The 15575-nt window shown below is 45.4% G+C and overlaps 1 protein-coding gene across 2 annotated transcripts; it reads right to left on the reverse strand.

Annotated features, from left to right (window-relative positions):
• Positions 1-1811: 1811 nt before the first annotated feature.
• slc38a7 (solute carrier family 38 member 7) lies at positions 1812-15533 on the reverse strand. Of its 2 annotated transcripts, none has more exons than XM_088613899.1 (11): positions 15431-15533; positions 12129-12671; positions 11405-11603; positions 10289-10436; positions 9831-9929; positions 8013-8070; positions 7096-7210; positions 6735-6882; positions 5383-5582; positions 4475-4529; positions 1812-4177 (listed from the first exon to the last, which is right to left on the reverse strand). In XM_088613899.1, exons 2-11 carry the CDS (start codon positions 12381-12383, stop codon positions 4063-4065), a joined length of 1392 nt encoding a protein of 463 aa, XP_088470025.1. In that variant the 5' UTR covers positions 12384-12671; positions 15431-15533; the 3' UTR covers positions 1812-4062. The 2 variants fall into 2 exon arrangements, with proteins under 2 accessions (XP_088470025.1, XP_088470026.1); XM_088613900.1 differs by having other exon boundaries at positions 15418-15507.
• Between the last annotated feature and the right edge of the window lie 42 nt (positions 15534-15575).

The raw sequence follows: 15575 nt of genomic DNA on the forward strand, positions 1-15575 counted from the left end.
AGCAGAAGAGGCAGAAATTGGAGACATCCTCTGTTTAACAGTGTTTTGTCAGCATGGAGTAGAATACAACATTGAATATCGCAGAAGCAGGGATGGATGGAGGAGATCACCAGACAACTTGAGCTACTGGATTCAAAGACAGGACAAATAAAAAAAATACTTCTTTAATAAAAGGACCAAAATCTAACGGGAAATCACTTCTTTCACATTTTCTCATGTTTTCCTAATATGGCATCACTAAGCATTTAAAGAATTAATTACACCGAGTTCTCTAAGTGCCTAGAAGCAAGGTGACTCTACTTTAATATTGTCATCTACAGGTAGTAATAGAACACTCAGTGACATAAGGCAGAGATTTATACAATTATTACAAAAAATCTCAAATGTCCTTTTTTGGAGATTAAAGTCTGCACTAATTGTTTCTTAATGATAGGGTGTTCTGTCTGAGGCAGAGTCAGGCTGCTAAGAACATATAGACTGAATGTTTGCACAAGATAGGGGGCTTTCTTGGAAATGGAGGGACGTCCCAGACAGGAGTCACATTGGTCTCCTCTGTTGCCTCTCCTGACCTTCCAGACAGAGTGCCAGGCTTGCTGGGTTTGCACCTTAAAAAAACAACAGAAGTTTCCAGGTAGCCAGAGGGTGCATCAAGTGCAGAAGGCTATGTGCACGTGTTTTTTGTCCTTTCTTGCAAGGAGAACCTTGCACCTGGGCAATGCCTTCATCAGACTGACTCCCCCCATGATTTCAATAAACTTTTAAAATAATAGTGCTGTGGGAAAAAAAAAAAACAGAAGCTGGAAAGAAAATCCTAATGTAACATCTCTGTGTGTCTCTGTGAGTTTTGATTTCCTGAGAAACAGTTTGTAACTCGCAACTCCTGGGTCTCGGGACTGATTCTGATGTGGTGAGCTTTCTGTATGGATTTTGTATGTTCCCTTACCTGTGTGTTACCTTTCCGTGAAAAGACACGGACTAGGCAGAGAGGGGTCTCTAAATTGTGTGTGCACATATGGAGATGGAGAACCCACCCTACAACCTTGTCTCTACCAAACTGGACTCCACTCTATAAGCTGAAGCAGCTATGGATAATGGCTGGAATGAACTTAAAATAAAGTCATTTGAAACACCTCATGGAAAACATGCTATTCAGACTAAAGTTATGCTTATGATCATGTTCAGGCACAAGCTGATGGACATGGAGAAAATACATAGAGGAATGACACTATTACCCTTCCTAAGTATGATTTACACATTAAAAACAAAACATTATAAAACTCACAGTGCATTACATAATTTATATGAGCCAGGAAATGCAAATGTACTTATGGGAGATATAAAGCTGATAAAGGAAATGTTTTTCTTCCATTATAATTCTATCCATGTGGCTTAATGGAAAAGCCCTTCGATAAGGTACAGCTATTATCGCATTCCAGTTAATTTTTTAACACGAGCTGAAAATACATTGTCGTGAAATGTGAAAGGGTGAAAGCACAACACTTTCAATGTTTTTTGCACAAACATTGAAAACGTGCAAAAAGTTCCCTAAACTTCCCACAAAGCATTAAGTAAGATTACACTTACAGGGTGTAATTTATAATAGGAAAGGGACTGATTAATACACATACCGTAAGCCATTTTTTAAAGAATTAAAAGCCCCTGTGAAGAGATTACTTAAAATTGACTAATGTCTGAAATACAGACGTCAGCCTGCCTGCCAGTTGTACTTTGCTAACCCAGCCATTATTATAGTCTTGTTCAAGCTACAATAAAAGTTTTGTATTCAGCACAAAGATCACTTCCACTTACCATTTATGAGTAATGAACACCATTTTTTAATATATACAGCAAGAAGATATTTCACCACTTCTCTATGACTTTAAAAATCCACCCAGTCAGAACACGGAATATAAGGACAGCCACAGTAATTCTGCAATCAACACACTGCGACAGGCTAGTGCAGACAATCCCTTAGCAGCATGATTCCCTTTATTGTGTGAAAATTTAAAAGGTAAAAAATGGAAAAATTAAAAACATATCAAAACAATCTGTAAAACAGTACACTTCCAATGGATTTCAATTAAACAACTTTGGAATTTGAGTAATACCTTTACAGGAGGGAGGAAAATTAATGTGCTCCTAGAAAAAAATAAACTGTAAATAACATCCTGCATATTACTCAGCTCTGAATAAAGTCATCTCCCTGCATGGGGTTTGCTCTCCTTCATAAGGTATACAGGAAGCAATGGGCAAGCTGAGTGTTTGCATGGGTAACAGTGCAAGATGAGGCTCACTTGAAATGAAGTCAAAACTCGTGACTTTAAAAACTCTATTTGCAAGAGGTGTGTACCTCCAGTTCGAACATACAGATTCTATAAAAGGATAAACTTTTTGTCCTTTTCCTCTGGAAACAGAGAAGGTGTATTCTTTAAACATGAATGTAACCAGCATCCGAGTTTAAAGAGCTCAATCAGGCCTCCACCTCGCAAGCGAAGCCACCTCTTTGAAGGCAGCGTGCAAGCAATGCCAACGGGCATGTGTCAGATAAGGGTATGAGATACATTTTCAGTACAGATAACCTTCTTCAATATCTACAAAGTCAATCCATCGTACAGTACATTTGGTTGTTTCTTTTGTGCGAAATAAAACTAGCTCCGTCTAGTGTCCAACAATACAGAAAAAAACAATGTACAATGCACATTATAAAATTGCTTTAAACGGGTATCCAAAACTAATATTGCTACATCTTATTCAGTATCAGTTCATTTTAACACTATGCCATGGAGACCATAATAATCTCAAATGCAGGTGACAAGTCCATTGTTGCCAATATAGTGTGTTAAATACATAATGGAGGTATTTTAAAAACATTTAATCTAGTGTGTTGAAAGAATAAAAGGAACTGGAATAAAAACACACACCCTTCCTGTCTGATGCTTGGTATACATCTCAGGAAACATAGTCAGAACACTGTAATGAAGTAGACACTTACATGAACTGTATCCTAATTATTTTTAAAAAAGCATCTGTTTCTGAAAGGATTTGATTAAAATGTAGAATTCTGTCGAATTTCCTTACATGTCACAAGTGTTTTGAAAATCATTCTATACACACACACACAGAATTCAAAGTCTGCCACCCTTATCACTCCTTTGTGACGGTCTCTGTCTGGCCCCCACATTGCCAGAGAACCTCTTCCAAAATGGAACATTTAGAATCACCAGCATGCAATGGTGCGACCTCTGACCTTTGCGGTTCTCACCTTGTCTGCAATCTATCATAGGCAGGGAAAATGCATAGTACAGAATCAGAGCACTTAACACCTATTACCATTACTTTAAGAACAATAAAAAGGTTGGGCATTTAATAGAAAAAGCTCTCTCTTTTTTTAAAACTCCCGGAATGGATATAATGTGATAGAGAAACATGCATTCTTCTGCAACCCTATGATTATCACAAATTCATTAGACGTATCAACAGCAGACTGATTTGACTAAATCATACGAACAGCTAATCACTGTGTTCAAACCAACTGCACATAAGGAAATTTAATCTGGACAGGCCCTGGTCTTGTCAGGCAAAGATGATTTAGGGCTTGCTGTGTCTTCCCCCTTTTGAATGCTGTATAAAAAATTTCAGTCTCATCAAATTAGCACATTGTGTCTTCCACCTTCAGTTTGACACTGCTTTGGGCAGAAGAGAAAACATTCTCAGTTCTCCTAATGGTTTTCCAACAGCTAATAATTGCTGCCTCCATGGTACCTTTACGGACCTCCCTTGACTGGCAGGTTATTTTTACATTTCTACAAATGAGCTGCGCAGAACAGACACATTATCCGAAGTCCTGGTGTGAAGAAATGCCAGGCTGCACACAGGTGAGCATTACCTACAGTCTAGTTTACATGCACTCTTAGGGAGAGTCCTGTACAGAGGTAGACTCCCTGGTGCAGCCCTGTGGATAAGGTGTGATGATGTCAGTTTGGTTTGCTTGCAGCTGGTCATCCTCTTGCACCACAGGGGGGCGCTGCAGAGCTGCCTTTCCTCCTGCTGAAGGCTGAAGGTCTACTGGCTTTTGTGCTGGACGAAGTCGTGGTAGATGGCATTGGTGGTGGTCTGGCCAAAGATGAAAGCCCCCAGGGTGACCATGAAGACACCATAGGACACCAGAGCCCACCAGCTGACAGAAGAGAATAAAAGTTGGGGGTCACATCTCCCTCTAGTGACAAGCTGCGTACACCAGCCCATACCACTGAAACAGTATTTCTTTCTCTTTCACATTCAAAGGTTTGAAATCATTATTCATAACATTACTTTGCAGTGTGCATGACAGAAATGACAATCTCGCTCACCTAAAAACATTTTCTCCTCATGTTACTTAGGGACAGATTGTATGCTCATCTTTCTGGTTCTCAACACCATAATTAATGAAAGTAAGTGAATTGGCTCGTATTGGAACAACAAGAATTTTGCCTACCTTGAGGGTTTGACTTCCTGGATCTCTGACAGCTTGGCCTGAATTAGACACAGCCCTGAGAAATGAGAGACAACCACATGTACATCAGCAGAACTGGAAACAACAAGATATCCTGCAAGCATCTTGTTTTTTAATTGCAATTAAGAATGATTGTCAGACCATCTGAAAGAATGTGTTAGTTTGTGCTGAACCCAGAGCTGAAATACAGTGCTTTGAAAGTTAAGTGGGACTAGTCTTCACCCACACTGTGCTTTTAGAGTGAGAAACAATGCGATGCAAACAGTAATTATTAAAAACAGCCATGTAAAGCTGTTCTCCTATCATTTGTCTGGTGTCCCAATGATACTATCCAAACCGTGTGCAGTATTTTCTTTAAAGCATACCAGCCCATTAAAAAAACAGTTTTTCGTGGCAAGTATGCAGAGGCAGACGGACATAGATCTCACAGTGCAAGACTTCAGATATCCCAGCATGCCCTGTTTCTTGACAGGACCAAGCAACGTGTGTGGGTGAGCTGCACCTCTATGACTCTTATCATTACTTTGTGACTGTCTTTGCCCGGCCTCCACACTGCGTGAGGACTTCTTCCGCAATGAAAGATCTCCACGCATGCTGGAGTTGTAAAATGAAGAGGCGCGTCCTTTCAGGTGCAATAAATACATGCACGTTTCTGGAAATACAAAAATGACTTGGAGAAGCTACTCTCCACCAGAAAACGGCGTCCACTGTTATGTCCTTTTCCTAACTGACCAGCAGTGTTAAAAAGTGACAATCTCTTGCGCCACCTTCTGGTGGATAACTAGAATAGCAGTCATCAGACCAGACTCGAGCCCTTTAAAAGCTCTGCAGTGGGGGGGTTCGTGTTCAGAGCGCCTCCAGCGCCACACGAGCGCAGCGAGAGCGGGCACCTGGGAAGACGAAGATGAAGCAGGCGGCGAGCCCCCCGATGATGGAGATGACGCGGCCGATGTCGGGGATGAAGAGCGCCAGCACCAGCGTCAGCCCGAACCACGCCACCGTCTGCAGCAGCCGGCGCCGCTGCTCCCGGGTCACGTCCACCTCCACCGGCTCGCCGCGGAACCGCAGCCACAGCCCCTCCAGCACCGCCCTGCCGGGGCAAAGGGCAGTGAGGACCGGCCAGCAGGGGGCGCTCTCCCTGCGGTCTGTGTGGGTCCTAATGCCCCAGTATAGTGACGGGGACACCATACTGTAAAAAGGCGCCGTCCTTCGGACGAGACGTAAAACCGAGGCCTGACTCTCTGTGGTTATTAACAATCCCAGGGTGTTTCTCGAAAGAGTAGGGGTGTTACCCTGGCATCCTGGCCAGATCTCCCCCTTCCTTTACCAGTCATGGTCTCCTAATAATCCCCATTTATGAATTGTCTTCATCACTCTGCCCCCCCCCCCACCTAGAGCAGATGTGTGAAGAGCGTACTGGTGCATCATCCAGGTGGGTCCAGATGAGCGCTATATAACTGTAAGGATTATTATTCACACCCCTGTGGCTTGCTGATAGTGACAGACGCGCTGCTCTCCCAGCCTGCGAGGTGCACATGGAAAGACAAGCGTCTCTCGCCGGGGTCCACAGCACACCCACAAGCTCAGCACGGCACAGGGGCAGCACAGGGGAATTCCAAACTGGGTGCACATTTTATCACATGCAAGAACAGAATATCACATTAAAAAAGAATAGGCTGCACTTTCTCTTTTGCTGCTGCTCAGTACAAACACTTTTTAGCGGATCCTCTGCTTAGAGCAACAGTTCGCAGCCCTTGGCCAGGACAAACACTCTCGGCTGCTTTTTATTCCAGCTGACCTCTACAGCTCCAGTGCAAACAGGGGACTTAATTCACCTGCTTGCTTGTTTAGACTTCAGGAGTACTGTTTCCCACAACTTCAGCACAGAGAAAGTCATGCAGACACCCCCTAAATGGTTGGCTGCTATTTCTGACTAAACAGATCACCTGGTGAACAGAAATTATATCAGACTATATCAATGAACTTTTTTCCTTCTGCACTGATTATATTTCAGGTATCACACCTGAACGAGGGCAGCTCTGAAACTGAGAAACAGGTACAGGGGTGACCGACTGCGAATTCCAGGGCTGGGAACCACTGCGCTAGACTAAATAATACCACATATCAGGACATGTAAGCTGACACACCCACGCACACACCCCTCCACGCAGATTTCTCTCTGTTCTCAGCAGATACCGGCAGACACGCACGCGCGTGCACACACACACACATCAGATCCTACCTGCCGCAGAAGTGCAGGATGGGATAGGAGGTGACAACGCAGAGGATGATGAAGGCCCGGGCGATGGCCACGGCGATGTCGTCCGAAGGGTACGACATCAGCACATCCTGGCTCACGCTGGAGCCGAATGACAGGAACCCACACACGCCTGCAAGAAGGGGAGCAGTCAGAGAGAGCCGAGGCGCCGGGCCAGCTCGACCAAGCGACCAGGCACTTCTTCTTCTCCCCCCCAAGCCTGTCCTTGCGGTCGTCAGGACGCCCCCCTGAGGCCTCTCCGCTCATGTAGGCTGGGTCTGCTGAGACAACTTCTCACAGCTAAAACTGCTCAAAGGGCAGAGGATCGCCGGAAAACAGGCCTTACCTGTGCCCGTGTAGACGAAGAGACAGATAATCATGCCGACGGTCACCACTGCACCCCAGGGCTTTATCTCCGGCTTCCTCATGCTGTTGAACACGGGCACGCTGCTCACGTGGCACTGAAATCAGGAGAGCGCGGGAAACAAACGTTACGACATCTGGGCCCGAGCGGAAGGCTTTTCCACCTGCATGCCGCAAGTCAGCCTACGTGTGAACCAACTTCCACTTCTGTAATTTCATCAGAGACCTCTTCCTCTGTGTTTGCCTGGATCACGGGCACGCCACGCGACACTGCAAGACAGAACGCGGCTCCACTGGGGACCACGCTAAGAAATACAGGAACAGCTTTTCTCGCAAAAACTGTAAGGTGAAGTGTGAGTGTGGGCAACTCTTACCTGTGGTGTCTGAGCTGGAGAGGGCGATTACCGCCAGAGATCTGCAAAGATCTGCTCAGGGAGTACCCAGCAGTTCCCTAACCGAGGCCAAGAAGCACTCGCATGACTTCCACACACTCATGTAAGAGCATAACAGAAGGTTACAATGAGAGGAGGTCACTGGGCCCTTTTTACCTATTTCATACACTGCATGCTTCCATCACGCCCTCTCCAGGCAAATCCTCCATCATCCCTGCTCTTTTATCTGGGGATTATGACCAGGAAGAGTCATATCAAAGATGGCAAGGTTCAGTAATAGGCAGGGCTCTGGACTGCTGGAGTAAAGGTTAGAGGTTCAGATCACCATTGGGGATACTGCCTGTTGCTGTACTCCTGAGCAAGGTGCTCAAATCTTGATCCATGTTGCTCTAGCAAAATGTATAATTGAATAGCAAAAAAAATACATATATAGATATATTGCACCCAATTGCAAGCCACTTTGCATAAAAATCTGACAAAATGAAAGATAATAATTGAAGATGAATACCTGGAATCCAAAACATATAGTTGGCATCGCATTGAAAACTGCCGTCCACGAGGAAGGACTAGAAAATGAAATGAACACAATGCGTTATCAGATAGTTTGGTTGGACTAATAAATTAACGGTCCAGTTTACGCGATGGTGCAAAAGCCCATCGCTGATGAGGACCAAGCACAGATGCCATCTGCGCTGTGGGCAGAGCATGGCGTGACTTCACAGACACCTACTTAAACAGCAATAGGCCAACTTGAGATGCCTACAGAAAAACAGCAGACAAAAATAACCCGGCAGGTGCTTTAAAACTACAAGTCATACAATGAACTCGTTTGACCAAGGCTACAGTTGTTAATACCTGTGTTTGTGTCGAGTTCCAGTCTGATGTAGCCGGTACTCCAGTAACTCAGGCACATGGAAATATCACACTGATCACAGACTGTTTTACAATTCGCTTGGAGCTGAATTCACCACGCAAGGCTCTTTTGAATGATCCAATTTAAAATAATTGAAAGCAATTACCCTGTATTCCCTTGGTGTGAGCATATGTGTGTTTTTGTATGCACATACACATACATTAGTCAACATTAGACTGGGCGATTGTGATATGTAAAAAAACCACGAATGAAAGGGAGGGAGAAACGAGACTGAGTCTCTGAGATGAGTATGGAGTAGAATTCACTGGAGTTGCTGCGTTCGATAAGAGGATTCCCAGAAAGCCTTTCAGGGTTTTATTGTGGCTCCAACGTCAGCACTGGCAATGACGCGCCACTCTTACAGGCCCCAAGAGAGGAGGCTGTGCATTGCAAATAACTTGCAGCACAATCAGGGGCAAAGAAAACCCATTCACATGCAATTATGTAACCACACCCGAACATAACGGAATTGCTTCTATTATGGCTTTAATGGGGAATCAAGCAAAAGAACTGTGGAAAACATTTTATGAGGTAGTTTATTAGTATTTTAACATTTTTACTAGGGAACCTTTTGAAATGTCCCATCATAAAAAGAAGCTAAAAAATTGAACAACCCTGTCAGTATGTAAACCATGTGAACTGCTCGCAGCCAAGCCTATGAATACAGCTGCCGCAGCAAAACATGTGTTATGTGAAATAAAGTGAAATATGTAGTTGGTGCTGTTTCTAAACTTACTGTGTGCTGTTCCATTTTTAGCTTTTTTCTTGGGTTTCAATTAAGTCTCTGTGAGGTCAAGTTCTGTCCACATCATGTGCCTCATATGTGCTTGGTTCTAACAGTGATCGATACAATAACAACAACAATTTTCACTATGGAACAAGGTGTTTCTTAAATAACATCATCCTGAAGGATTTAGGCTGAAACTTTTATCATTGCTGGCCACAGAAAAGAAAACCAAAATCATACCAGTTGTGAAAGAATTGTGAAGAATGAAAAATTAATACAGACAGGTTGCTTTCTTTCATCTTTCATAGTTTGAGGAGATGAACAGCCATTTCCCTTTCTTTAATTAAATCATCAGCTCCCAGCAGTGAAATATCTCAGAATGAGCAGAGATCTGACTGTCAGGCTCCTCCCTGGGAGATATTAACCTTTACTGCCTCATGAGTGCTTTCAGTATAAACTCTTTCCACTCAGAAAGGCTTAATTACCTTAAGTGCTGGCAGAAAAATTAATTTTAAAGGTCTTTCAATTAGCTGCCTTCAGGAGCATTTCTCAAAAGTGTCCATAAATGCACAAAAAGACAGTGAGAACTACACTTCCATTGTTTTGCAATGTGATTTGCTCTGTGGAAAACTTCAAGGCAAACCATAGTGAGAGATCCCATAGGTCAAGGCAGGGTCTGAGCTCACCTTGTGGGGATATAGCCTGGAGAGACATCACTGTCAGGCCAGATATACCTCACGATGACCACAATGGTGACATACCAGGTACCGATGACACTCAGTGCGCTGCAATGGACAAAGGGGACCCTTTAGGAAGTAATATTCTTAAACAGGACTAAGTGAAACGGGAGAGGATTTTGACATCCATTCACTAGCTAGTTTCATTCATCACACTACAGATGCTATTATAACCCTATTAGAAGACACAGACAGGCAAGGCGTGTCCCTGGTGCTTGCATCAGTGATAATCTCCAGTGAATGCATGCTTATAAATTCCTAAGCCTGGATAAAAAGACACTTTTTGATGGAAAAAAATGAAAAAAAGTCACATCTCTGGCAAAGCTATGATGCTGAGCTTCACCTTAATGAACACTTCAATTTTCCACGTGGCGTGGGCGCTAACAACAGGTTTGCCCTGCGTGTACCTGGCATACTTCTGGAAGCCGATCTCCTTGGGGATGGAGAGGGGCAGAATCACCAGCACGGAGGTCAGGACGATGGTGAACTTGCGGTCAGTGTACCAGGGGCCACTGCTGACCGCTCCCGCCGACTCATGGGATATCGCTCCAACCACTGCAAACAGGTCAGGGAGATCAAAACCAGCACCCTTCCCTCAGAGCACCACTTTCAGGAGCGTCTCTCCCTGCTTGGAAACACACTTGCAGGCCACATGGCCCACACATTACATGTAATAAACGGAGAAACGAGCGGGTCAGGACGGAATATTTATTTCTATTTATGGAAAAATACGTTCCAAAAGGAAAAGAGAGAGAGAACGAGTACTGTGCATCTACACATTCCTTGTAGGAGTTAATAAAAGTCAGCGGTGATATTCAGGAAACCAGCAACATGTTAAAAATATATTTTCTTCTCTGCCCATGGCACCTGCTAAGCCAGGGGTTATCAGCCATGAACTGTAGCTCTTCCCTGTTGCGCTGAGCAGAGGACTGCACGGGAGCAGGGTGCTGATGAAATCAATAGCTGAGTCACTCGGTATCCTGCACAACTCAATTAGCCCCGCCCCTGGAAGCTCCAGGGCAACACAAGAGTGCAATTTGTGCGACAAAGGAAACCTCACAATCAATGAAGCCCAAAGAGAGAAAATATTTTTTTTGAATTATTGAGACTGTTTAATGAACTACACAGGCTCTTAAGGTTTATTCTAAGGAGAAAGAGATGCTTTTTGTTGCTATATGCATGGCACAGTATTCCAATGAGCTACACAGACATCTAAATGTACCATTGATTTTATCTGTGCTCATACTAGCAGTGCTGCCTGCATCACTGACTGCAAGCAAAAATAAATCAAAAGTCATGACAGACCATACAATGGGGATTCCAACAGTAAGTATTCTGGAGATCTTGCGTTCTGCACAACGCACAAACTTCCTATACCTATTACCTGACACACTGAGATAAACCACCGTTCAACTGAAAAACTGCTCAACCCTCCAGTCAGGCTGAAATGTGATCGAAATCTCCGCCCTGTGCAGAGGGCTGTCAGAGCAGCTGTCAGGGTGCAGTGGCAGCGCGGTACTCACACTTGTCCAGCTGGTCCCCGATGATGATGAGGAAGGCGATGCAGGTGCCGAAGGTGTAGACGGCGATGGCCACCTCGCATATCACCCCTGGCACACGCCCACACACCGCCCGGACCACCTCCTGGTAGGTGGTCTCGTTGCTGACCTGGGAGCAGTAGGCCAGGATCACCAGCCCGCTGATGATGAACAGCAGCATGCACTGCAGTGGAGCACAGGAGGAGAAGGTGAGGGTCAGGGCATCAGGTGCCAGCGTTTCGCAATAAGCCTCAGAACCCCCGGGTTCCATCTACCCTTCAGACCACCAAGACGAGTATCTCACAAACCAAACCAGCATTTTTCTGCTGCCCTCACCAGGATGAATACGGACACACGGAAAGTGATGTAAACCGAGGCTATTAAGAGGCTACAAAAAATTTTACTGCTGTATTGGCGGCTATAGAACATTAAAAAAAAATACTGCCTTGAAGCATCACGCTAGTCCGGGAATCAGAAAACACAAACAAGCAGCTGAGTCCCCTGCCAGCCTATGTTTATGGCAGGCTTACATAATTTATGACAATGCTAGGGACTGTCTCTGTGAAAAACAGGGATGTGTAAAGTTACAGACGAGAGGCTGTGCTACATCGGCAATGAGGAAGCAGCGTGATGCCACCTGGCTCCCTCTGTCATGCCCGGCTTCCTGACTTCCCCTACAGCCCCAGCCCTCGGGGATCAAGGCCTTTACCATCTGCAGCACGATGCCGGACGTGACTCCGCCGGCAGTGTTGAAAGCAGCCGGGAAGTTGAGGAGGCCGGCACCCAGGGCGGCGTTGACCACGATGAACACGGCGCCCACCGCGGAGGTGCCCCCCTGCCGCTCGCGGGCCGGGGACCCCGCCTCCACGCTGGGACTCTGCAGCAGCCTGGCCCTCTCCCCGGCGTCTTCGCTCCAGCCCCAGTCCGCGCCCTCGCTGTTGATCGCCATGACCGGCCGGGACATCGCAGCGCCTCGCCCTTCCTCCTCCTCCTCCTCCTCCACTCCCCGCGCACAGAGGAGGTTCGCCCCTGGGGTGACCGCGGAGCCCAGAACGGTCTGCGACGTGGGTGCAGGAGAGAGGCGGCGAAGGGTGGGCAAGTCAGAGACGTGGCCCCTCGGGAAGAGCTCACTGGGGGCCACCGGGCGCTGGGGATCCTCTCGGGGTGTCGGCTGCTGCCCCCTGCATCACTCCCCCAGCACAGTCTGTTTCAGGGTCCGCAGGGCCTGCTGTCTTCTGGGCTCCCCACCAACCTGCGTGGCCAATTAGTCAATTAACCACGCCGTTCTTTAAATCAGACACGTATGACTTTCCTTAAGGTCTTCCTCAGCTGATTCCCCAGGACTACCGCTTCAGGTGAGGTACAGTTGCCAGCAATCACCCCAGAGCCTGCACAGAAATATGACCATCTTTGTGGCTAATTCAACAATTAGACCCACTATGTAACCGAGCACACGGGTGGATTAAACTCAGAGGACGTTCAGGCCCTCCGAGAATTGAGCTTGAAACTTCTGGTCTAACCTTTGGGACAGGGATGTGCAGAGCAGGGCGGCTACACTGGCTCAAGCCCCTTTGCCCTCATGGGCCCAAGTGCCTCTTTTTGCTTGTAGAAAAAAAGTCCAACCAATTTAATTTTGTTTGGTTTTTGCCACTTGACGATTCTGCCTCTGTATTTAGTACGAATCTCCCATTAGGAAAATAAAATGTCGGACCTAATCGATCTCATCCGAGCACCAGTGCCCGCCTCCCGTTGGTTGTAAAAAGCAGCGAGAAGCGATGAAGGCTACTCCACCTGTGGAGATCGTGTTAAACATTTTTGAATGGTGAGAAGATACACAGATTTTCAGAAGGACTGTACAAAAGTAACACTCCAAGGGTGTCGTATTGAGCACTTTGTGTTTAAAAAATACTATTTTCATTCACCTACTCTACGTTTGCAAACCGTAGAATTCGCCACGTTATTGTCTGCGTGGCTGCTTAGCTAGATTTGAGATTTCCTTAAGAAAACTGAGTTCACTGAGTAGACAAGCCAGTCTTTTTGTATTGGACATAAACAGCTAACATGCATAGTCTTTGTTGTATACAGTATATAAGGTTCAGTCACAGAAACAGGAGAACATGGCTCCAGAAAAAAAGAAAAAGAAGAGAGAGAATTTAGGGAGGACATCGCTTCAACAACTGGGTCACAACTAGCGGCGTACAGACAGGAAAATGGTCATCAAAAAAGCCAGTTCCTTAGGCTACATTCCATGTGCGCCTCAATAACAGAAGAGTCTTGCCTCACAAGAATGATTACATCGGTAACTGTTGTACGACTTCAGTTTTGATGAATATGTAATTAGATGCCGATTCTTTCATTTGCTCTGTCCTCTTGTTAAGCTGTGTTATATCAGGAAAATAAAGTATATATTCAGTGGAGCGGGTGTAATATATTGTCTGTTAATCAAACATAATCAGCAATTATGGACAACCATTTATTTTGCCAAGGTTGGGAATATGATTAACGCCTTTGAGGTTGCATCCAAACTTCCATTCAAATTAAAAAACACAGAAACACAAGCGGGCGCTGATCTGTGTCCAGGATACTCGTATGTAACAAAATCCTGCCCAGGAAAGTGCACCTTCTCTCCTTTTGAGCCACTGCCCACCAAAAGGACTCTGCACGTCTCTGCTTTTGGATAATAGTCATTTTATTTTCACACTCGCGTCTGAATTATTCCGCTTTAGATGGGGAACAAGCCAGAATTCCTGACATGACGTCAGCTGCTTGCCGGTCTTATATGGGCTCTTTCTCTCGTACTTTGTTCCTGTTTAAATTTTCACACCGCTCTGAAGATCTCTGTTCCTCAAGAGCCGAGGAAGAAACAAGGCATTGCTTACGCGACACAGAAATAGAAAGGAACTTCATTAAAGCAACGACGGGTTTTCAAAATTATATAGTAGCTGCTCCTCAACAAATAAGGTCTCCGATCTAGGAGACAACACTATTTCCCTTGGAAAACTAAATAACAGTATCTTCTGTACTGACCAGTGTACATGTCACTGCATGTCGTAATATTCTTGGTCTTGTGATTCAAAATCTGTACTGCGGTCTAAGCCTGTAAAAGGATCTATAATTGCTTACTACTGGAAAAAAAAAATATTTCAGTTTTGCTACCGTAAAATTTCATGATCAAGATCAGCTTTACTTGTAGTGCACTTTTAAAAAATAAAAATCACCGTGGAGTACTCTAAATTAGGCTTTGTTATGTTAATTCTCTGTATGCCATTATTACTTCAAGTCCTCAAAAACAACTTTGAGGGACTGAAACCATCTCCTGCAATTCAAATCCAAATCATGTTTCACTTTGAAACGGGTCAGTGGGCAAACGTGAGGAACCTCTGCAGGGCTTGAACCCACCTTTCGCATAAATCCTGCCTTCCTCGCACATGCTAACTTAAATCACAACGGGTCACCATATTGACCTCAGGGAAAGGACAGAGGGAGACTCGGTGTCCACATTCCTCATGTTTTCACTGATCACCGCGGCTTTCCAAACCTCAGATACGGGTAAGGAAACACCAGTCTGACGTGCTATATTCACTAGAATTTCAGTTCACCTATGCACACGCTGTAAATGAAATCATTCACGCCGGACAGGGGGCATGCTGGTGTTGGTAGGACGGCGTGCTTTCGGTTTTCAGAGTCGGAGCAGCACCTGAGACGCTGTTAAGCTTATCAGCTACACCAGCTGATTTAGCTTGCTAAGAGGAGAGTCAGAATGAAATACTGTCTCTCCACGACCAGGCTCGGAGACACCTCATTTAAACTAGCACGCTTGGTTTGGTTTGTGTGTATGCACAAATCGCCCAGCATCGATACCGACCTTATCATTCCTTTTGTGACTCCCTACGTGCCGCTCGGAAGCTAATAAATTCCTTAACGCAGTAACATTCAGTGAGTTCACAGGCACGTTTGGAAAGAAAACACAATGCTAGTAAGCGAAGGCATTCACTGACCAGACACACTCACCAGCCGGTATCTCCTCTCGCTCGCCTTATTGTAGCTGCTGGGGCAGATTCCTCCTGCTGATCCAGCTGCAGTGACATGTGATTGTCACGTGACCTGCTCGCCCTCACGCGAGACAGGTGGATCATGGGAACTGTAGTTTTGGGTT

The sequence above is a fragment of the Lepisosteus platostomus genome, chromosome 20 (assembly GCF_059453375.1).
Source record: "Lepisosteus platostomus isolate fLepPlt1 chromosome 20, fLepPlt1.hap1, whole genome shotgun sequence".
NCBI classification, from domain to species: Eukaryota; Metazoa; Chordata; class Actinopteri; order Semionotiformes; family Lepisosteidae; genus Lepisosteus; species Lepisosteus platostomus.